This window comes from Trachurus japonicus, chromosome 16 (genome assembly GCF_045865225.1).
Source record: "Trachurus japonicus isolate A0001 chromosome 16, Traja_1.0".
Taxonomy (NCBI): domain Eukaryota; kingdom Metazoa; phylum Chordata; class Actinopteri; order Carangiformes; family Carangidae; genus Trachurus; species Trachurus japonicus.
The window spans coordinates 26,621,662-26,643,224 of record NC_140922.1 but is presented as its reverse complement, the minus strand read 5'-3'; the positions used below and the strand labels follow the sequence as shown (position 1 = coordinate 26,643,224).

The window sequence follows — 21,563 nt, the reverse complement described above, 5'->3', positions numbered from 1 at the left end:
AATGAACAACTCATTGAAAACATGTCGGTGACGTTCACAGCTACAGAAACAGTTATTTACTCAATCACACCTTAGGCTTGATGCTATGAATAAAGCACATTCTTATGTCAAAAGGAGAGATCATCATCATCTTCTACCTTGTTGGTTTCTGTAGCAACGGTGGCTCTGATGCTATTGGCCGACAACAAGGTGATTTTCTCGTTGGCCAGGCCCAGGAAGGAGACACGTGGGTGATGGATGGAGGGGTTCTGTGCGTTCCTGTACGGTTCAGGTTCGCTCCACTTCCACTGATAGAGCTCTCCTTTGGAGCTGACGGCCACCAGCTCTGAGAACATGGCCCCGATGCTCACAAACTTCACACCGTCCTGGAAAAAAGGAAGGAAGTCTGAAATCTCAATAAAAGTTCCAATGAAAACATCAAAGACAAAAAAAACTGCTGGCTATGACTATTGGCAGCCAGTGAGAAAACCCATCATGAGGAAATGCTTAAAAGGAGAACCACCCACCATTGATAAATGGATTTATGAGATTTCTGTTATGGAGAAGATATCTTTTTCCCTCAAAGTCGAAATATGAGATATAAGATCTGGATGAAATGGACTGAGTATGTTAAACCAATCAGATCTGATTTAATTTTTACAGTACTTGTGCCTTGTGTGAACCTGCCCCCTTTTTTATGTGATGTTTTGATTGTCTGAAGTGGTGCGCTTCCCCGGTTCTGTTCTTTTTTGTTATTGTTCCCAACTGGAACAATTAGTTAGTCCGTAAAAGAAAATCCCAGAAAGGCAGTATGGACAAAATCACTCAAACTTTCTGCATCCATCCTTTCCTGTGTCCTTGAATGAAGGCTGTAATTCATGTATGTGATGGAAATTTGCCTTTCCAAATTAAAGAAAAAGTTTCGATGAACTGAATTTGATTGCAATGTGCGCGTTTTAAAGTAGCCGTGACATCTGTCGGCAGCTGTCTGTGCGACCTCCTACCTTGTCGGGCCACCACTGGAGCTCCTCTCCCAGGGAGACGGGGCTCTGGACCGGGATGCTCTTCTTGTCCAGGCTGGGCTCACCCTCGCGGCTGGTGGAGCCTCGTTCCGTGTCGAACGAGGCCCCGTCCAGCCACCGGCGCTCGCGTAACCTCAATACGGACTCACGCTCGCGCAACAGCTCTGAGTCACGCTCTAAGGGAAGAAGGAGAACTGGTATGCAATAAGGTCACACCAGTGGGATAGAAGTAAGCCACTCTCTGGGAAAGACCCGTCAACATAGTTTTAAGAATAGAGAGATAGAGAGAGATAAGAGTCTTTAGATTTGCTGTAAAAATTGCAATATTGGAGCGGGAGTCAAAATTATACCGGCGAGTGAGTCAGTTTGCACGCTCATATGTTAAAATGCCAGGGAGAAGAGGAAGTGGATAGACAGAAAGAAAGCATGCATATAGGCTAAAAAAAAGTGGGCTGGGTAGGGTTTTTTTTTTTAGAAAAATAGACTGACTTCAAGGGTCCCTGTTAAGACAGGTGGGCCTAGCGGGCCTTTCTCAGAGAGCTCACAGTGTGTACTTCAGCCATGCACCATACAACACCAAACATTTATAGCCTTAAAAAAAAACACCAAAACATTCCTGTGACATTATCAGCTAACCAGACTGAAGAGGAAAGTTTCCCCCAAGAAAACAAGCTCTGAAAGTTTCATCATACATCAACAAACCTACACCACAGTGAAGTGACGATTTAGCAAGGAGAATAATATTTTTCACCCCTAAAAAATCCTTGTTTTTAAGAAAAACCTCTGTCTTATTGAGAGATTCACATCCATATCTTTTAACAATCTGTCAGAAAAATGCTGAAAACACTGCCTTGAATTTCCAGCTTGTCTGGTGTGTCGTCTACTGAAGCTGTTGAAGCTACATTTACACACACACACACACACACACACGCACGAGACCTGACCAGCGCTGCCACCGAAGCCTCCCCCTGCGTTTCCCCTTCACTGGACAGAGGTGAGCTGTTGAGTTACTTACCTCTGGAGGATCCCAGGCGAGACAGCGAGGAGCGTCTAAAGGAGGGGTAGCCAAAGTAGCTGATGTCCTCAGAAAACATGGCATCGGCATCGATGATCACGCTGGGGTGAGCAGAGTGAATGTCTGCGTCCAACAGGGACATCAGGTCCTCTGCACGGAAACAAAGGCACAAAAAGGATGTTTCAGGATTTCAGATGTTTCTTTTTTTTATGATTATGCCTAATACTGTTTAGACCAGGGGGTGTCAAACTCATTTTAGTTCAGCGGGCCGCATGCAGCCCAATTTGATCTCTAGTGGGCCGGACCATCAAAATAATAGCATAATGACCTATAAATAACGAGAACTATTTTTCCCTTTGTTTTAGTGCAAACTTTAATAATCTGAAATTTCTTGAGAAAAATACGTGCAATTTTATGCTTCTTTTGTCTTATTTGTAATTTTTATAATTGGCAAATTCAACCTGCGGGCCGGATTGGACCCTTTAATGGGCCAGTTTTGGCCTGCGAGCCACATGTTTGATGCCCCTGGTTTAGACTATTTCAACAGCTATGAATGAATATGCTTAATAATGCATCACTACTTGACACAGCACGTCATGTGTAATAATGATCTGTTGAACTGCTGCCAAGTCTGAGCTTCACTGTTCAATAGCAATCTAGTTATTGTTATCTCTGTGCGAACAAATTAATAAATAATAAACAGATCCAATGACATCATTTCCATTCTTTGTTTTGTTTTGTTTTTTTTATGACGAACCTCCAGGGAGGTAGGACTCGCTGGCCGTGTCGTCTCCATCATCTCCATCCTCATCATCCCGGCTCAGCAGGTTGTTGACGGCGAGGTTGACATCCAGGTTGGTCCTCTGGAGCTCACGGATGATCACACTCCTGGACTTCCCCTGAAGGACGACTTGGGCCTGAGGCAACACGATTAAGTTTGTTTCAGTGAGGAAAAGGGTTTCAGGAAATTGCTGATGTTGATGTTATAATAATGTGCAAAATGCTACTATATATTCTGAGAGGTTTGTACCTGAGTAATAAGTTCTTCAGGGATGACAGAAGCTGGTATGACTGGCTGCGGCTGGCTACCCAGAAGGCCTGAGCCGCGGTCCCTTCCTGTGCGGATTACCCTGGTCTGCCTGCGGGAGTCGCGAGCCGCCGTGGACGATCTGCCCGACGTGCCCCCGCCTCCGCCCGCTCCTCCGCCTCCTCCTCCTCCTCCACTGCTGCCACCTCCTGCTCCACCTCCCCCTGCTCCACCTCCACTTCCACCTCCGCCACTGCCTCCATTCACACCGGAGCTCCAGCGACTCCTGTTTACAGCACACATACACACATAACGCAAGGCCATGGTGAGACACAGCGACCAAAAAAAAAAAAAAAAAAAACACCATCCGACTTACAGAGCAAGACTCAAAACACACGCACACATCTGGGTACGAGGGGACTCGACAGCACAGACAGGGCAGTCCAAAACCAGTTTTTGCATCAGCACCATTTACAGGAGAGTAGAAATGGATGGAACTTAATCAGGTCATGTTTGATATGCATTGTCTCTAAGTATATAGATTTAGTGTAATCATTTACAATATTGACTACATATTTTCGATATGTGAAGCATCATTTTTGTTTCATTTAATATCTAACTGTAAGGGTGCAGGTTTAGAGGGTTATTCTGCAGCTCTGCACAATGTAAATATCAAAACCCACCAACAGAATTACTGTAAGAGGGAATTGATTCTCCAGTGGGCAAATAACAGGAGCTTTAAAAAAAAAGAAAAAAAGAAAAATACAACTGCATACTGAAAATTTAGCAGTGTCGACAATGTATGCCATTTGATGGACACATTTATCTATTACATTTTACAGCACCCTGAGGTTTTCTCTTCTGCATGTGTGGCACTTGAACCCCGTGGGGAATACAACCCCCCGGAAAAGGAAAGAAAAAAACAACCGGCTGCAGCGTCAGTGCTGTGCTCTAAACACTGAGCTTTCACAGGACCATTTGTCTCTGTCAACCCTGCCAGAACTTACCCAAGGGTGTTGCCTGCCAGTCTGCCCAGTGTGTCAGAACCAGACAGGAACCAGGGCGGATCACTAGTCCTGCCTGGCCTGGAGCTCCTTCCTGTCCCTGAACCACTGCTCAACTTTGAACTGGAAACAAAAGATGGGAGATCAGTTACAAACCTACAGAAGTCCGAGAAGGACCAAAAAACTTTTTTTTAATCCATATTGTTATTATTATTATTATTACCTGGGTTAAAACTAAATTTACCACAGGTATTTGTTAAATTATACCAAATTATACCCCTTGGTTCAGGATTCATTTTCTTTTAGTATCATACTGTGAAACAGGATGGGGTATTTCGGAGACTAGCATGGCAACACCCTTGGGAATCAGAATTGGCTGCAACTCGTTCCTCCTTCAAAACTTTCCATTTTTAAAAGTTCTTGGGGTTTTGGGGCTGCGACTGCTTGCTCCTATTTCAAGATATCTTGTAATGGGATGGGATGCCTTCTGAGTTTAACCAAAAAAAGTAATTTACTATAATTTATGTAACTGATGTGTTATAATCAGGCAGTTGGTAGAATTTGCGTTTCTCTGTGGCAGAGTGGGGGGGTCGGGAGATAAATTAAGGCATTTTTGCTGGCAGTTCGTATAACAATAAACTACAATGACACCAAATTGAGATAATTTCCAATGATATAATCACATTTGGTACCATACTGTTACACAGCACAATTCAATACAGAGACATGCATTCATTTTTTTTTTTACTTCAGCAGAAACAGAGGAAGCAAATTCACAAGCTGAGACAGTCCGTGTAACTCGGGCCTTATTAGGCCTTAATCAGTAAGCCGACAAACTTGCCAAAGACAACCTGTCGTACCCTTTTTCTTTTTTTTTTGTAGGCTTCCCAGCAACCCACAATGGTGCGGACTGAAAGGGCTGTTACAGTTTTAAACATTTCATCGTCTATTGCAGCAGGAAACAAAACATGTGCTCTGAGGGAAGGTTTGGAGCAGGGAGCCCCCTCTGCCTTTTACGGCCTGATTCACATGCATATTTAGCAGCTAGAGGGGCCTTGACAACTCTGAAATCACTGTTGGATGTTGTTCTGCTGGCAGGATATTGACAACTATCAATGAGCCATTCACCAAAAAATACACGCTCATAGCCAAAAGAAAAACAAAGCAGCTAGTAAAAAAGAAGAAAAGAATCTTTTTAACAGAAAAAACACAACAAGAAGCTCACATTTGCACAGCCGTAAAAGCTAAACTGGCTTTCAAAGTGTCACACAAACAGTTTTGGGGACTGACTGTCTTGGTGCTGGTTAATCGGTGTCAAAATTAGAATAAAGTATTCTTGTATCCTGCAGTGCAAAGTAACTTTGGGGGGGGGGGAAGCAGCTCTATTATGGAAATCACTAAAAATGATAAACATCTCATCAAGCGTAACACGAAAGCATTCATCAATCCGAGCAGCAGCAGCAGCAGCAGCAGCAGCAGCCGGCCTACCAGAAGACTTTTTAGGGGAATAGACTGTGACTGTGATGAATCAGATCAACTTTTCATTTGTAATGGATAAAAATCTTAGTAGCAAAAGAGTCAGAGTGTTTCTCTACAAAGTGAAACCATGTCCAAATGCTTCAAAAAAAAAAAAAGGAGGGGGCACATGGGCCAAATGGAATTCAAAATCACAGAAACCACCATCAGTATGCCGGAGTCTCCTCAGTGCATCTTAAACTAGACCTCTCAGTCCCCACAAGCCATCTGTTTTTCCAACTCAATGCCAAAGCTAAAACAGTTTTGGAGGACAGATCCCATCATAGAGAAGTCTCTCACCCATCGCTGCCATCCGGTTTGCTGAGCTCCAGGCGATCAGGCTGGACAGCAAAGCTGATCCTACACACACGTCCATCCTAAAAAAGACGAGAATCCACGACTGTTAGTTGGGAATCCTTTGACAAAACGGAGTAAGACTAACTCGTATTGTCATGTTGAGTCTAATGTAACAGATTAGCAAGTATCAAGGTGAATGTACAATGTATAAAAACCGGTACAACACCTGAGACTATATGATAGTCCTTCGTAAGTAATTTGTCTACAGGTGCAGTAACCTTGGAGGATCTAATCCATGTTATAACCAGGTCTCTTGAAGATTATGCCATTGTTATGCGTGTGTGACGTTTCTTAAGAGCACAATTGCAGCGTGAAGAACATCTAATTCAAATTCATCAACACGCTGCCACATCCATGCAACAGTGTGCTGACATTTCTGTCACAGCTCAAATCAGCAAACGGAGGTCACTTAGCACATGCCTCATCAGGGTGTCTACAGCCCTGTTCAAAGTGGATTAGCCTAATTGGGGTGTTGCCCTGTGTGTGTATATAAACAATGTGTTCTATCTACTAGATCAAGCATATGTCTGCAATTTGCAAAACCACAAAATAAAACGGAATCAAATTACGTATTGTTTTTGTGATAAAAGCCAGAGGCCCTCTGATAATCACGACCCAGTGAGAATGGAAATCTTCCTATGGCTTATTTTTGGTAGGCAGCAGATAATAAACATATTATATATAAATGTATATAGGATTCAATATCCTCCAGGTCCCTTGGTGTCTTATCACTTATGATAGTGATGTAGCATTACCTCAAGGAGAAATCCGGCATGGTTTGGACCGACGACACATTGTTTTAGGGTGGCCTGCTCCAGCAAACTAAGATGTGGATGACTGCATTGGAAAAGAAAAAACAATATCCAATTTAACAACAGTTGATTACATTGTGCAAAGTAGATTCACGATGACAGAAGTGGACACTGACTCACCTGTTGTAGCTGTATTTGTTGAGTTTCTCAGAGACTTCGCGGAGCCTGGCGAGAAGACGTAACCCACATTAATGCAAGGAACAACAACACCGAACAAATGTAGGTTAATTTTATGCTATTTTAAAACATGACATGGTGAACTACATAGTTATAGAATCGATTTCACAGATACTGCTGTCAACATATTGACCTGGCAGAAATATCAAGGTGGTTTCAACTTGTGTTTCAACCTTTTCAGTTCCATCCTATATTAATGTTTCACCTGCAAAGTCACTGGTGGACGGTGACATTTGGTTGTATTGCCATAAGATGTGGACCACTGTTGACTACACACAGGATCAGACCTGGGCAAGTGGTCATACTGAGAAATGTCTTAGCAACTTAAAAAGGAGTAACAAGCTGTGTCAGAGTATTGCCTTCTTATTGTTTCAATTCAATTTTCCAAAGAATGTTTTTGTATTCCCGTGTGTGTTTGTTATGCCCAACAACTCCACAAATTGCAGTACCCATGCATGTCTGAAGATGCCAAGCAGAGGCCTAAGTCACAGTTATAGAATATTTTAAAGACTGTCAACTTTGCCACAAGTTGCTACAGTGATCCAAAAATAATGCAGAATTTAAAACAGAATAATAAACACAGTATTTCCACCAGATATATAAAAAGATCTTCAGACTAGCATAGTGTCATGCTTGATCATTGGCTATTTCTCACTGCAGGGCTCTTTGCCTTATCAAGAATGAACCTTTTTCTTTCTCTCCATATGATTGGAGAGTGTTTCGTGCCAATCTATCCCAATATCCATCAGTCAGAGACTCAACACTATATCCATGCACAAAAAGAAATACGACTATTATGTCTGGAGCCCAACATCCCAACACACAGCCGCCCAAAATATCTCCTCCGGCCTCAAAACTTAAATGGAAAGAAAGTATTAGGCCTGACACTCCAACATTAACAATGTCTGCTCTGGTTTAGGAATAAGTATAATAAATAATGTTCTGAAAACAATATGTTCAAACCTTGCTGAAAACTTTTACCATAGTCTGTTCTATCATTTTCCAAAGCTATTACAGTTCATTGAAAGTCAGCAGCACAAACAATAAAAACTCGCATCCAGTACAGACAGACAATCTCGTTTATGACAAACTGTTCGTTTACCAACAGTCTATAACCTATGTTATAACGTGAAGATGCACAATTTATCAATAACTGAAATCACTCTATTGGCAATTGCAATATCCAATTGACAGAAGCTGCAAACATGAAAAAATAACAACAATGTGGTGCAACAGAGGTGTGTACAAATCATATTCCCCAAATGTTAGTGAACACAACACTGTTCCTAAGGAAATCGTATAATGTTTTGTCACTGAAAACGTAATGTAAAAACAACCACTGCAATCTGGCAAATAGATTTTTGTTGCATGTTGCATGCTACGTTAGATTCACAGTTCTGCATTAACTTTCTTCCATGCATCGTCATTACAGGCACCGAGGGAGCTGCTCTGATGACTGCCCTGATTAAAAACTCAAGATAAAGAATGCAAATAAATGCCAAATGACAAACTGGGTTTGAAGGCCATTACAGTAGAAACAGTAGAAAACTTAACTTCATTGGCAAGTGTTAATTTATGACAGAAACAGATCAGGCAACACCTGCCTCAATTCATTCATACATAAATGGATGTCTAAATATACAAACATACAATACCACACTAAAACATAAGACAAGTTCTTCAGTTACAGCTACTTTTCCTGTCCCTCTCCTCTGATTCACTGTGGTGTAAGGTAATGGCATTTGCAAATTCCACTGTGCTAAACTAATGTGTCTACGGAGACCCCGGCGAGGTCAAACAAACCGCTGGCATCTGGTTGAGGAAATCTGATCAGATGTTCATGAAGCGCTTCTAATGAGCAAAGCTGGACCAGCCCTCCTTATTTCAGTTAGAAGCACTTATCTGCACTGACAACTGCAAGTTCTTTCATGGAGAAAAGAGGAGGGGGGCCTCCCAGCAGCACATGGTGACTATAGCATGCAATGGCATGCATGCCTGGGGATGAAACAGCCATGACCTCTTCCAAGGAACCAGTGGTCCATACCAATATACCACCGAGATGTCTGAGTGGCATTTTCCAATAAGATTCGTAACCAGCAGAGTAAACTGAGCTTCCCTCACATGTAGACCGAAGCTGCCCCCCGCCCCAAGAGTTAAACAACACACCACCAACCCACTGAGAGGGTTCAAATATTCAGAGTCCATATCCCGATCTTAATCTCAAGGTCATTCTAAAAACACTCCTGACTTCTCAACCTCTTTGTCTTTAAGTAGAACAGCTCATTAATCAGTTCAATCTCAATGGATGATATAAATAGGTTTATGATAAATCACATGTTCTGCCAAAAATACAGGTCGCACCACACCATTTCCTGGAGTTTTCTTTTCCAGCTACCACCACTGAGGAAAAGACACTTATTCAGTTTTTAGATACTGCCAAGAGAAGAAACCCCATGATGCAAGGCAGAAGCATGTCACAGCAAACAATACTGAGAGCCATTAAATTTAATATGCGTGTGTGTGTATGTGGTTTCGCTTCTTAGTGACCGGGTAACAATGAAAGAAATTAAAATATGTGATCACGTGAACCATGAAGAAGCCAGCATCCATCTTACACACTTTTAGAGGCTTGACTCGTCTCCCTTATTGAAGTCGATAACAGGATTAATGGCAATGCAATGTTAGCTGCTAACTGTACATCACTTCATATTTTAAGACACCCATCTCCGTGGGTAATCTTTTAGAAAAAAAATAAAATACAAATAAAACCAGACAAATAAGGTCATCGCTTTTTAAATCGCGTTAGCAACCACATTTATAAACCACGAAACTTTAAAGGAAACACCCTGTCACATAAGAACCCGGGGATACACAAAAATATTTGGCTTTGTCAGGAGCGTGGTAGCGAATTAGCATGTTAGCATTAGCAAGCTAACTAGCAGTTAGCTGACGTTAGCTTTTACTTCATTGATCGTGATAATCACAACGAGACGAGACGCCCACAAAACAAACACTGACTGACACATGTCAAAAAAAGAGTGGCATATGCATAGTTTATACATGCGAAAACTAATGGTTGTTGTATTTTTGTGTGCGTTTTACGACCTTTATTTCCCTCTCTTTTCCACCCCCATCCCCCCCAACCCGCATTGTCTATCTCAACTTTGACTGGGAGCCAATCCTTTCCAGAGAACCAAGGAAACAGCTAGCCTGGCTAATGTTAGCATGTTTGAACGATGGACAGTTAACGGGTTAGCAGCTAACGGCTAGCCTGACTAATGATAGCATGTTGGAACTATAGACAGTTAACGGGTTAGCGGCTAGCGGCTAACTAGCAGCTAACAAGCTACTGGACCGAATGTTTAGGTAGCATCGAGCTAAGCTAACGAGGATTGTTCAAGATGCCGGGCCTTATTTCAACCCTTGGGGGGGTTGGGGGGTGTCATTTAAATAATTAAAACCCGAATCCATACGTATGACAATGTCAACACCGTCCACAAATACAACCTAAATACCACACCATGCATGTACAAAGTCTTTCCTTTTTTCCACCAACACGGGGGGAAAGCCGCCGCCGCCGCCGCAACAACACAACAAACACACAAAAAAATAAATACCTGTCATTGAGCTGATCCTCGGTCCCGGGCAACGGGTGAACCACGAAGTGTATAGATGTCATGGGGTCAATCCCAAAATCACACCCGAATGTGTGGGAAGATGTGGAAAATTTGCTATTTTCTTTCGATTACTGTATCTATATGTGGATTCATAGGAGTCGTTTTAATGGCGAAAAAAAGCTCGAGTTCCGATCCCAGCCTCCTCACCCACATGCCGCCATCTTAACTCTACCGAGCTTCTTCTTCTCTGTGTGTTGATTAGTGCACACATGCAACCGCTCCGCTGGTTGGACCTTGAGCACAAACAGGAAATGTGTTAAATTGGACGGGATTGGCCTCAAGAAGAAGAAAGGCAAAACACTAGTGTAATCTAATATACTAAGGGCTACACCACCACACCGTGACACTCCTGACAAGCCTTTTGTTTTTTTCCACCTGGTGCTTTTCACCCGATGCATTTCTATGTATTTGCATTTTCTTTTTAAGCGGCTGCAGTAGGATTTGTATAGCCAGTATAGGTCCACTCACTGTAAAGAGCAGAGAAAGGGTTAAAGATTGCCAGGCTCAAGCTTCTTCACAAGCAGTGATAATAGAAAACAAAAAGCAAGAGACAAAGGGATATCTGCGTACATGCTTGATTGATCATTCAGGGACCTCAAGATTGAAGATATCTACAAAAAAGAGTGCTTTTAATGCACTTAAAACCAGTACAGTGAATAATTACATATGCATACACATTTTACCTGTTTACTTGTGTTACTATATTTGAACAAAACTTTAAATAATGCACTTATTTAAGCATTATGCTACTTTTATTCTGTGCATTTTCTTTAGGGAAGTTGTTCTTTGTTGGTGAAATCACCAACACAATAGATTTGTTCAAAAGTTTGATACATAAGTCATGTAAATGCAGCATTCACAAATGAGTTTGAGTTGGAAATATGTAAAATGCTGCACAAAAAACACCGTTCTGTGACTAAGGTTTCATATCTTGGGAGTAGCTATAAGCCTACAACACAGTCATACTCGACATATTATCAGCACCAACTCAGGAAATGGCAAGATTCATGTGGGACCCACACACGATGCTGCAATACTTAGCGTTACATTTTTTAAAACTGAACTAACTTAGTACAGTCTGAGCTCTGTCAAATGAGAGAGAAGTAGGAGTCTGTTGAAGTTGGGCTCCCGACACGAATAACAGTCAATGTGTAATATGCCCGCATTATTTAAACCTCTGTGAAGGAGACACAGAAATGTGGGCTCAAGGTCAAACTTGACGAAAGAAACTGATGAAAGAAAAGCCTTTGAGGAGCGCTGGATTCTTGGCCTGCTGAATGTGAGAGGGGGAGCTGGCCTAGTTATTATGGCAGCCATTAGGCAAAGAGGAGGGTGCACTTATAGGCTACTTTATACATCATGGATTAAAGGACGATATCTGAATGTAAATGTAAAACGTCAGTGTGAATCAAAATCAAAAGGATGTGGAGCTAATCTTTTGGTTATCTTTCTAATCTTACAGTCTAATCCAATAAAAAGGCTTTTGTGTTTTCACACCAGCAGATGGCAGGATTTACCTTTTTTTTCCTCATAATGAGATCAGCCTTCTCCCACAGAACACAACACATAACCAGAAAGTATTGTCTGTTTTTTTCTGCACCGGTAGTCAGAGCATTTGCCACAAGACGAAATTGATCCATGCATATGGTTACATGCACACGATCTCTCTATACAGCTCAGTAGCTCGCCAAGAAAATCTATTGTAACATTGGTTCAAGAGAAGACGATTAAAAAAACCAAAACAAAAAAAACCACACATCCTCAATGACTGGAACTGAAACTGGGAGGTTTCCTGTCAAAGGACACGTCTCTTAGATCTGAAATGAAATATGACACAGAAAGAAAAAGAAAAAAAAACTCTGTCACTGCTCCAGTCACGTTGGGTTCCTCATTTTTTCTGTCAACTGCTGCACAAGTTCCCAAAGTTCCCACAAGGCTTAAACCAAAGGAGTATTTAAAACAAATGACTGATCCTGTTGTCATGCTATTCCTTTATCTTGTCTGACCTGTATCTCACATTGTCAGGACTAAAACTGAACACGTGTTTTGTATTTATTTATTTTTTAAATCAAACTATTCTTATATATTTATAGCAGAACTGTCATTTATATGAGTTACAATATCCTATTAAAGTTAAATAAGTAATAAGTGAGAATAATTGGCAGTATTACAGATGTGGTTATTTGGAGTTAAAGTGTATATTTTCATTAGAGTCCACTGTTGTTGGTTCTTGATCCAAATGTCACATGTCACATAACCAGCAGTGGCAAAAGTTGAAGAGTTCTTCTCTGTTTACTGAGTTCAACACAGAGGTTAATGAAACCAGTTATGTTGCCCTGCGGGGGAAAGAGAGAGCGAGAGAGAGAAAAAAAAAAAAACTGAAGTCAAACAAAACCCCAGAAATCTCGAGAGCTATTTTTAGGTGGCTGGGCACTAGGTTATCAAATAACCTCTGGTGTTGTTAAATATGGGTACAAAGATTCAGGGCCAGGGAACTGCACTATCATGAGAGTGAGGTTACGAGGTTTGGAGCTTTATGAAATGAACACATTTCAGGGTAAAACACTGCAGTCTATTTACACTAGATAGTCAACACAGATGAAACACACTGTGGAGTAGTGGATATTGAATAAGATAAAATATTTGAGTAGTTTTACTTTAAATTTGGTTTAACTCAGTGTGTTGGATTGCACCATGTGACTGGTTGTCAAGCAAATTTGCACATTCATTCACAGGCACCAGTTCTTGTCAGTCAGGTCTAAACTATAAGTATAAGATATTCCCAGTGAGGTAATACGATCACTAAAGCTGGAGAGCAAGACTTTAAAATAACCTCCTCTGAGTGCTGGCTGTGACATATCTGTACAGATCCAGATCCAGGGCAGGACCGGCGGCAGCCATGACGAGCTAATTCTCCGGGCCTGTTCACACAGGTCAGTCCAGGGCTCAGCCTCAAACCCTCTGCTCCCGAACACCCAGTCACAGATGCTGCGCAGCTTAAAGGGCACTCTGTTGGCGGCCTGGCTGCAAGCATATGAGGAATAAAGAGCAATAATGAGCTGTTCCTGGCTGCTGTCCTTTAAGAGGCTTTTACTTTTTCTTTTTTCTTTCTTTAAAAGAGACAGTGTCCATTTCTGTAACTGTGAGTCTGTGTTTGCCCAGTGACTTGCTGACATATAGAAAAGCTATAACTTCAGGGGGCAACACTTCCACTAAATTCTGAAAAAAGAAAAATCCATTTGGTCGTTGCCCAACACCGCAAGGATGTTGTAAAGTTCTGCTCAAAAGGGCACGGCTATTATAACTAGTTAGCACTGACCAAGAAACTAGGTCTCCATTGCATCAGTCTTATAAAACTAGGGCAACCTGATTGTCCAGATCCCTGTAACATGGCACAGACCCTATGAAAATATTATGTTCTTTCTCAGACTTTGCAATCATAATCCATTTGAGTTCAACAGAAAGACTATATAAAAAATGGTAGACAACAATAATCACAAAAAGTCAGTTCATAATGTTGTTTTATGACATTTCTGCAATGTGATCTATTATATGTTTAGGTTTAGAGTACAAATTCATACTTTTATTATAACAATGGACAAATAACTAAAGCTGAGTTTGCGAAGTAACAGAGCCTTTTGGTCTGTTTTAGATTGTTGTTTTGGTTTAGCTTGGCTGGGTCCCAAGAAACATGACTAAATACATGTTAATGCTGCTCACTGCCTGTCTGAAGTGTTTGCAAATGCTTTTTTTTTTTTAAAGATAGTGCATGCAACTTTAAGTCAGAGTTTTTATTGCAAAAGAGCCAAAGCCTTTTCTTGAGTGCAACACCAGATGGCATCAATGTAAGATATTCTTTCTCACATCCTTCACATGGCGGTTTTTAAATAACGCTTCAGGAAATTAACAAATTAATTTCACATTTGCAATATTAAGACACGTCATTTATACTGTAGGAGCACTCCAGCAACTCAATTTCAACCCTTATAACTTCTTTTTCCCACAGATTTTTAGAAAAAGCTCCCACCACCAGAGTCACAGAGGACACACTATATACAGCTGTTTCCACACACTGGTGCTCTCCATTATGACTCAACTTGACCTTTATGTGGAAAACTGGTGGTATTGATGCAGCAGCCTGTTAAGGATCTGCAGCTGTAACATGATACAGTGAGGAGAATGTGATGTATGTATATAGGTCAAGTCACTCAAAAGATCAATACAGTGAAGTGTGACAGGTGACAGGCAGCAGTTTACAGCTGCAAGGAAACAAAAAAGGAATATAGTGCACTAACAATAATAGGCCTACATGTTTTGTAAGAACAGTGTTTATGAATGTATTATAAAATAAATAAACAATATCATATAGAAATGTGGGTTTAGAGAAGTTAAAGATGGAATGGAAAGTGTCTGAAAATTAAGAATTACACTGTCAGTCCAGTAAATGTACGAATAGTTCAAACAAGCATTTTTAGTTTAAAGATATAACATTTTGATTAGGTATATTCAAAGTATACATACATAGCCTATTGGATTGTGTGATAAGAGGTATTTCCATTGATAAACTTGGTTCAGTTTAATCAAGATATTAGATATAACTAATTTATTTAAAATAAATAAATTAATGCAGAGTTATTTCTTTATGTCTGGCAGCCAGACTGTGCTACCAGCTCATTCCTGGGCATATGCTTTTGAGGAACATCCCACAGTGCCAGACACAGTCAAAGTGTGTTGTGTGTGTCTCTCTCTGTGTGTATTTCTCCATTGTGTGTCTACAGCCGCTCTTTTGTTCTGGTTCTCTGTGCTGTGCGGGAAGGTCTAGACAGCTGACACTTACCTAATCCACAGGGCTGCCCGAGGCCATCTCCTGTTGGCTGACCTCTTTCTCCCCCACACAAAGGACAAGAGGGGGGGGAGGCTGCTATAGGCTACCATTCAAATTAAGCAGCAAAAAAAACAGATGTAGGCAAAGGAAAGTGAAGTCTGGTCACTTGTTGATGCATCTTTCAGTGTGAAGTTTTTAAACAGATTTTAAGTGTTGAAAAGTGATTAAAGCAACATGTCTAAGCCACATGATTGCTATGTCTTAGTAACTGTCTTAACACTTGTATGGGTTGTCTGTGTGGGAAACCAAAAACAAATTTCCACTTAGGTGGACAATAAAGTTAAACTTAACTAAACTAGACTTCATCTTTTCCTTATTCACTACTAGTTTTGGACTCATTTTGTTTTATTTTGTGATTTTTATTGTCAGAGTAGCTGCATCTCTTTGAAGAAACGGGTTCACAACCTGATAGGAAAGCATCCATTTTGGATTATTCTTGACATTATTGCATTACTGATGATCGTACTCCATTACCTCACCCGGTTGTAGCCTACAACATTTTTTCTTCCACTATGATTTTATTCTTGTATATTTCACCTTGCTCAGTTCATACAAGCTGTACATTTACTTGTATTCATTCCCACCCACAATGTGCAATATTTATGATCAAGCAACTTATATAGGCTATATAGTTTTTTCTCTAGGCTATTTGACTAATTTTGTAGCCCACATAACAGTAGGCTACATATTCTTGTTTACATAGGCTATATTTGTACGAATGTCTTTATATCTTATTCCTTACTTGTCCTGTAGCTACTTCTCTGCTACTGTTGCAAGCTAATTTCCCATGGGAATAATAAAAAGTCTTGTGTCCTAAAGCAGCATATCTGGAATTCACTCCCCCAACCCATCAGAGACTGCACAGACCCCCACACCTTCAAATCACTTTTAAAAACCCACCTTTTTAAACTGGCTTTTAATCTATAAATTAAACTTGTGTATCTTGTTCTTGTATTTTAATCTGTGATAATTTTCTGCATTGTATTTTAATTGTGTTTTTATGTAAGCGTCTTTGAGCACTTGAAAAAGCGCGTTACAAATAAAATGTATTATTATTATTATTATTATCTGCAGGGACCCGTACACCAGGTGACTGTCATGATTTAAGATTTACAATAAACACACAAAAAACTTAACTGCCAGATCTGCAAATACAGGCATTTCTATTTTATCGCTACAAAATGTGATATCCAGTTATGTAAGAAGCACAGTGCATCTGCTCTTTAAATATCATCCTTTCAAAATAGAATTAATCATAATAAAAAAAAGTGGGAGTCTACTCTGCAGATGACTGATGGAGGGTAGGAGGAGGGGGGGATGCAGTGACTCAGCCAAGGTAGTGGTGTGGGTGTGTATTGGGTGTGGGTGTGTGCGTGTGTGTGTGTGTGAAGAGGGGGGGGGGATATTGAGTGGAGTGTGTGGAGACAAGAATGTTTTTCACACGCCCGTGCTGTTGTGTACCACGCCGGCTCCACGGTGCCGTCAGTCGCCGATCACGCAGCGCGCGGCTCTCTGATTGGTCGCCGTCTAACACACCTTTGCGTGGTATTGGTCGACGCGTTAAGCCACGCCCCCCGTTTCCCACCGCATTTGAAAACGATGAATGGGGGTAAAACTTTTAGGCTGAGAAGGAGAGGAAGAAGTAGAGTGGGAAGGAAACACATAATTTGAGGTGTTCACACCACACAAGACGTGAAGACAAGTAATCAGCACAGCAGCGGGGCCCTGAACGCCTCACACAGACTAACACAAGCTGTAAGTAGATTGTTTTTGATTTATCCAGCGTCACATTTTTTAATATTACATAATTCAGATTTTCTTTCTTTAACGGTTTTACATTCATATGTGAACATAAAGTTGATAAAAAACAAAAAAAAGAAATCAACATCCTATTGATGTAGGCTAGTGCCTTTTTGAAGTTGTATTTTATTTTATTATTCTTATCTAATTTATGGAGGTCAGGTCATATCGCGTGAGTTGACCTCCCCGGCTTCAGTGTGATGGTTGCAGGGGACGGATGATGATGATAAGTGTTGGGCAGGTCAGGGAGGGGTTAGGTGTTGTGTGTGTGTGTGTGTGGCTGTTTGTGTAACAAGCACAGTTGCTGGTTGCTTTTGTCCCCCTGTGGAAGTAGGTGAAAGGGCCACGGTGCTGTGGAGCAGCTGCTGATCATGCTCACCTCACATGCTCCTTTTATATATTATCCCCAGTATTGATGAATGGCTGAAGCAATAGGTTGTTTTTTTTTTTTTTTAAGATTGATTCAAAGTGTAGCTGATTTGCTTTTCTTCTTTCTTTTTTTTACATACTGTGTGGATGATATCATTCACACATTCATAACATTTACTTCATCAGTCTACACCCACACAGCCCGTGACGAAAAAGCCAAATGTATTGAAAAGTGGAAAAAAAAAGTGAAATCACAGACCCATTTTTGTCGATCATCCCTGTGAAGATGGTGCACCTTGGTTGCAGTGCACCTGTGGGAAGGCCAGTTGATTTGGAAAGATTACACACCTGTCTATATTAGATCTAACAGCTGCAATATTAGACAGCAAAAAAGAGACAGGATAAACCTCACATAAAGGCCCCTCTCTGGATCTCTGGAGGGCTGCAGTAGGACGACCATCACTGCAACACTCGACTTACTCGGGGCGCCCCTCATAGCTCAGTTTGGCCAAGCAGACGGGTCCTGTAAAAGCTCTGGTTGTTCCAGAGTTACATATACAAAAATATTGAGGCCACTGTGCAACAAGGAAGCTTACACATACCGTACAGGTTTTTTCTGTCTCTGAGCTCTGCAGGCAGTTCCACCTCATGGCTTGGTTCTTGCTCTGATTTGCAGCGTCTCTCAGCCCTGAGATCTATATATATAAATATTAACAGGTGCATGCCTTTCCAAATAATGCCCAATCACTCAGGTGACTCCAATCAAGGTGTAAAAAAACATCTCAAAGATGATCAAAAGAATTGGTAGTCACCTGAGCTACATTACAAGTGTTACAGCACACAGTGTGAATATTTTTGTCAGTGTCATTTACATGTGATATCATTTTTCTTTTTGAATGCCTTGCAAAAAAAAAGTTAGTATTGAACGTGTATTATTATTTAACTGAAGGACGACTCCATTATCGTGACTTGTGCTCCTGTACTAGAGTTACAAGATGGACGCTGATGAGCTCCACTCAGACATCCAGAGTGAATTCCCGGCTGGTCCCATGGGTGCTGGTGACATGGAGGCCGTGGAAGCTCTGATGTCCATGACTAAGCACTGGAAAACCAGGAGCTTCAGGCTCAGGCACTTCCGACCTCTGACCCCGTCCTCAGACTGCTCAGAGGACGACTCTGCCCCCCCGGGGTCTGCACTGCTGCAGGACTCTGCTTTGGTAAGAGTTTTCAATCCTGCTTTTGAATATCTGTGTCATTTTGTTGTGTTATCTATGCGAGTTGCTACAAAGGCTTTTTTGAGGTTTTTTTGAAGTTTGAGTTCATCAATAACAAAACTGAACACCTTTCCTCTCCTCTCAGTGTATGACACCACCGTATAGCCCACCCCACTGCGAGGCCCCCCACCCACCCTCAGCAGCAGCAGCAGCAGCAGGGAGTCCAGCCTGGCAGCAGCCAAAGGAGGAGCCTCATCCGCCCTCACACACACACACTGCTGCTTCTCAATCTCAGCAGAGGTTTCAGTGCACCAGCGTGATCCGCCACACTGCAGATGACCGCCGCCGCCGCCACTGTGACGTCCATCCTGTCTCGGAGAAAGACGACGGACTCGCACAAGTTCACGCAAAACGATCTAAAGGAGATTTGAACTTCAGCACAAGAGACTCGGGGGCTGCCACACCACAGACTTTGCTAAATGTTGCACAGGACACTCAGACCCAGATGAGACGTCCAGCTCCTGGTGGTGATGATGATAAATCAAACGCACCTCAGTGTCCCCCCAGTGGTCACAGAGTCTCTCCTGTGCCGGTCTACTGCCAGATTCTTCCAGTATCTTCTCTTTCCACCACTGTTTTACAAAAGTCCGCCACAGCCTCTGAGAGTCCGCTGCAGCACCCACTACCTACCTACACACAACCACCACAACAACAGCACAAACAACAACAACAACAACATGCACTATTGCAACCTCAAACCCAAGCAGTTTCATCCGCCCCGGTCTTCCTCCTCGGGGGGCAGGTCGCACAAGCCCCGTTAATGCTCCTGGTCTCTCAGCCGGCGGTTCCCACCCTGTACGTGCAGCCAGCTCTCGTGTCACCAGGCGGCACCAAGTTCCCGGCCATCGCCCCCGCACCCGGTCATACCTCGCCGGTGCACAGACAGAGCCCGGTGCAGCCCGAGGTGTCCCGCGTCCGCAGTCACGTCTGTCCCCGTGAGGACTGCAGCAAGACCTACTTCAAGAGCTCCCACCTCAAGGCCCACATGAGGATGCACACAGGTAAGGAAATGGACAATATGAATATTTTAATATTTATTTAGATTGGGGGCAGCGCATATTAATGATCATTGTACAAATGTAAATATGCCAGATTATAGCCATGGCTAATTCCCATCTGTAGTCCCCAGGCAGGTTGTTGTAATAGTAAAAAAGATACATCAGAAATACATAAAAGAACCATAGAAGACCAATACAAGGAATTATGCTAGGAGGGGACAGAATACTGACTTAAATGAATAGTTCAACATGTTGGCAAATTGGCCCATTGCCATAATCCCTGTAGTTTAAGAGTAGGTTTGTTACCTTTAATTGTCGGTGCAAGCTATTATTAGAACGGCGGAGCAGAGCCGCGAGCTCCTCACAGCTACGCTACGGAGGCTCATCAAATCCCATTAGCCTCCGTAGCGTAGCTCTGAGCAGCTTGCGGCTCTGCTCTGCCGTTCTAAAAATAGCTTGCACCCACAACTAAAGGTAATTAACCTACTGCTAAGACTTTAGGGATTATGGCAATGGGCCAATTTGCCAAAATGTTGAACTATCCCTTTAACGAAGAACATACACATGCAATTACAATAAAACAAAGAAAACAAAAGTACCTCTGGTCTAGTACATATCAAAATCAGCAGTGACCATAACAAGAAAAGAGAGAAAAAAGAAAGAAGAACAGATTAAAGCCTCACACAGTAACCAACCTACCTGTCACTAACCATTAAAAGACATGAGACGCCTCAAAATCTTTAACTTCCATTTGTCTTCTGTGTTTCCCATCAGGTGAGAAGCCCTACAAATGCAAGTGGGAGGACTGCGAGAGGCGGTTCGCTCGCTCCGACGAGCTGTCTCGCCATCGACGAACCCACACGGGAGAGAAAAAGTTTGTCTGCCCCATGTGCCACAGCCGCTTCATGCGCAGCGACCACCTGGCCAAGCACGCCCGGAGACACCTGGCAGCGAGGAGGACGGCCTGCTGGACGTTAGGGCCCGTCGACCTCAGCGTTTCCACAACTCTCAGTCTGCCTTCATCGAACTCTTAGGGATCCAAACGAGATAGACTGAGCTGCACAGTTGCACAACACTGCTAAAAAACCTAAAAGGAAATAATATTGCATATTTAGTCCTCGCTGTTTTGCTGCTGTTGTTACATTACAGTTGAACACAAAATCGGCGATGACACTGTAAAGACTTCACTTCAGACTACTGTTTTACCTTAAACTGAGGAAATTACACTGAAACAGTATTATATCATTTTCTTAACACTTACAAAGCACATTTACCTGGCAGTGACATTTGACCAAAGAATGTTGTCTTCTTCTTTTTTGCACCATATAATATGAAAATGTTTTATTTTTTACAACAATTTGCACAATGTTTTCTTGAATGGGAAGTTGAGTTCCTTATTATTAAACTTGAAGATTTATTTTCAGATATTTGAATGTGTCTGGATTTCCTTATAGTTCATTTATGCCTGGCATGAAGAATGTGATCTGTGTCTGAACAAGGAAGAATTCCTGTTGATGCAGTGCCATGATCGTATCACACTTTCTCAGATAACACATCCAGAAAGATAATGTTCCTCACATGCACTGACACTTCATAGACTGAAGAGTAACTCCTGTTGTTTAGTCGTTCCAAAAATAGTCTTGACTCTATCA

The 21,563-nt window shown here is 41.9% G+C and overlaps 3 protein-coding genes across 26 annotated transcripts in view; 2 read left to right on the top strand and 1 right to left on the bottom strand.

Annotated features, from left to right (window-relative positions):
* Positions 1-10,814, bottom strand: part of ubr5 (ubiquitin protein ligase E3 component n-recognin 5) — a 37,839-nt gene extending 27,025 nt beyond the window's left edge. For 16 of the 24 annotated variants that reach the window (XM_085802879.1, XM_085802880.1, XM_085802883.1 and 13 more), the window contains exons 1-10: positions 10,526-10,782; positions 6,852-6,896; positions 6,675-6,756; positions 5,863-5,939; positions 4,051-4,170; positions 3,047-3,329; positions 2,774-2,933; positions 2,017-2,166; positions 984-1,195; positions 138-365 (exon numbers count right to left, since the gene is read on the bottom strand). In XM_085802879.1, the coding sequence (XP_085659005.1) occupies positions 138-365; positions 984-1,195; positions 2,017-2,166; positions 2,774-2,933; positions 3,047-3,329; positions 4,051-4,170; positions 5,863-5,939; positions 6,675-6,756; positions 6,852-6,896; positions 10,526-10,587 (1,419 nt within the window). In that variant the 5' untranslated portion in view covers positions 10,588-10,782. Of the gene's footprint in view, positions 1-137; positions 366-983; positions 1,196-2,016; positions 2,167-2,773; positions 2,934-3,046; positions 3,330-4,050; positions 4,171-5,862; positions 5,940-6,674; positions 6,757-6,851; positions 6,897-10,525 lie in introns of all 24 variants that reach the window. The other 8 variants (XM_085802882.1, XM_085802897.1, XM_085802898.1 and 5 more) reach the window with 4 other exon arrangements.
* Positions 1-21,563, top strand: part of atp6v1c1a (ATPase H+ transporting V1 subunit C1a) — a 423,473-nt gene that overhangs the window by 380,306 nt on the left and 21,604 nt on the right. The window lies entirely within an intron of this gene.
* On the top strand, positions 17,047-21,527 carry LOC146972526 (Krueppel-like factor 10). Its single transcript, XM_085802876.1, has 4 exons — positions 17,047-17,225; positions 18,626-18,856; positions 18,999-19,914; positions 20,686-21,527. The coding sequence occupies exons 2-4, from the start codon at positions 18,635-18,637 to the stop codon at positions 20,943-20,945; spliced, it is 1,398 nt and encodes a 465-aa protein (XP_085659002.1). The 5' UTR covers positions 17,047-17,225; positions 18,626-18,634; the 3' UTR covers positions 20,946-21,527.